We start from the raw sequence: 2,255 nt of genomic DNA, 5'->3' as shown, positions 1-2,255 counted from the left end.
CCTTTTTTGATATCCTAGGACATTTGCCGGAACTGAACAAATAATTGGTGATGAGATAGATCTACCAATCATTTTTCGGTCTTCGTCAAGCCTACTCTGGAGGTGACTTGGTCGTGACAGTATATATTCCAGTTTCCAAATGGAGGAATGAGTATTCCGAAACTCTCAGATCCAATTCCGAAACTCTCTTTCAAGAGGTCCAAACATGGCGTCCGATCTCTACGTAGCTGCTGTAAAAGGGGATGTGCCTTATTTGCTTGAGTTGCTCGCAAAAGATCAGCTGCTTCTCAATAAAAACATGACTGAGAATCAAGCTGAGACTCCTTTGCACATTGCAGCCATGCTCGGACACTTGGATTTCGTGGAAGAGATCCTGGCTCGGAAGGCTGAGCTGGCAAAAGATCAAGATTCTCAGGGATCAACCCCTCTTCATCTCGCAGCAGCAAAAGGGTACCTTAACATAGTGGTAAGCTTGTTAAGAGTCAACCCTGATATGTGCAATGTTTGTGACATATACAAAAGAAACCCTCTTCATGTTGCGGCCATGAAAGGCCATGTGGCTGTGTTGGAATACTTAGTTCAAAAGAGACCTAATGCAGCCCATAGTTCCGTCGAACATGGCCAGACAATCCTGCATTTATGCTTGATGCATAACAGACTGGAAGCTTTGAAATTTTTGATAGATATCTTACCTAGTGATCTCATCAACTCAAGGGACCAACGTGGTAACACGATTTTGCATTTGGCTGCTACATATGGAGAAACTAAGGTATGTTCACACAATCAAACCTCTGCACTGGTCAAATTTAGGGAGCTTATTAATAAGAAAAGGCGGTTCTAAGATATGTGAGTGTTCTAGAATATTCATAAGCTGAAAGATATCCATTTATAAATCGTCGCAGGTTATGATATTTAAAAAAAGAGGAAGTCATTGGTCCATATAATTCACTGCAACTTTACACTTCACGCTATTTTGATACTAATTTTATCTACATCAGAAGGAACATCAAATCGGAAATAGCAAAAGAGTTTCAAGAAGGGATGAGTATCCCTTTTGAAGGCATCAAATAGTAGTCACAAATACTAGAGGCCTGAAAAACGTTAGTAGCGAAGTTAATCCTGAAAAGTATGTGACGTGGGCTTGTCTAGTTCAAATTTGACCCCCATTACTACATTCTGGTGTTACTTTTGTGCAGACTATGCTCTTCTTGACTAATAAAGGAGTCAAACCAAACATTAAGAATTTCAGAGGTTTCACAGCACTCGACCTATTAGCACAAGGCGAAAGCGAGGAAAGAAAGAGAAAGTGGCAAAACAATATGCATAAGACGCTGATGGTGGTAGCGGCATTGCTAGCTACCATGGCATTCCAAGCCACTATTACCCCACCAAGTGGCCTTTCTAAAGGAAATTCCCGGAGTGATAAAGAAAATATAGCACCTAGTGCAAGCAATGAGCTCTCGCATTTGTACAGGAGTTTCATATCATGTAACACGATAAGCTTCATCGCATCACTTAGCATTGTTATGATTTTCATAAGCGGTCTTCCTTTAAAGCGGCATCGGATCATCACATGGATTGCAATGTTGGTTACGTGGGTTGCGATAACCTTCATGGCGACAAGTTATTTCATCTCCGTATCCGTCTCCGATCAGGCGGAGGAACATATGCTAGCTTTCGAAATTGGATTAGTAGTGCTAGCTTTTCTTTTTCTGTGCCACTTTATTCGCTTAATCCTGAAATTGGTACGCAAGGTCCTATATTTCGTCCGCGAACGCTGGACACAGCGCAGGCCAGGGGGTGATGCGGTTTAGTGTTGTTCAGTGTACCGATTAGACAACTTAGCTATGATGCATTAGAGCATGGTATGTGCTCGTGAAAACAATAAATGTTTTAAGAGTGTTGCATTTATGTAAAAGATGGAATTTAGATGTGTAATGACTGGCTGTTTTAATTGATTTGATTTGTGGCAGTTTAAAAAAAGAATGATTATTGGATTTAAAGTCCAAAAATCTCAGCCATGGGATCAATTTTGTATAGCGTAAGCTGAACATGTTAAAGCGGTAATTTATTGACAATTAAGGAAGTTTTCTTTTTGGTAACTGAGGAACCGCCTGAGACTCCCTTATGGGGTCACACCGCCCTCCGATACCCGGTGGCACCGTCAGACGTCTTCGCAAGCCACTATTTAGACGTAAGACCTCGGGAGACTAGCACATAACTCCACCACCATGACCCCCTACTTAAGGAAGTTT

The 2,255-nt window shown here is 41.5% G+C and overlaps 1 protein-coding gene across 1 annotated transcript; it reads left to right on the top strand.

Annotated features, from left to right (window-relative positions):
• The first annotated feature begins 205 nt into the window (after positions 1 to 205).
• On the top strand, positions 206 to 1,814 carry LOC120291610 (ankyrin repeat-containing protein BDA1-like). Its single transcript, XM_039309264.1, has 2 exons — positions 206 to 769; positions 1,197 to 1,814. Exons 1-2 carry the CDS (start codon positions 206 to 208, stop codon positions 1,812 to 1,814), a joined length of 1,182 nt encoding a protein of 393 aa, XP_039165198.1.
• Positions 1,815 to 2,255: the final 441 nt, after the last annotated feature.

The sequence above is a fragment of the Eucalyptus grandis genome, chromosome 3 (genome assembly GCF_016545825.1).
Source record: "Eucalyptus grandis isolate ANBG69807.140 chromosome 3, ASM1654582v1, whole genome shotgun sequence".
Lineage (NCBI taxonomy): Eukaryota > Viridiplantae > Streptophyta > Magnoliopsida > Myrtales > Myrtaceae > Eucalyptus > Eucalyptus grandis.
This window is presented reverse-complemented; position numbering and strand designations above follow the sequence as displayed.

What these genes read in the sequence shown, in the direction of transcription:
- LOC120291610 (XM_039309264.1), top strand. Translation starts at nt 206, where the DNA reads ATGGCGTCCGATCTCTACGTAGCTGCTGTAAAAGGGGATGTGCCTTAT. An exon ending in CTACATATGGAGAAACTAAG is followed by an intron (nt 770 to 1,196) that starts GTATGTTCACAC and finishes ACTTTTGTGCAG; the next exon opens with ACTATGCTCTTCTTGACTAA.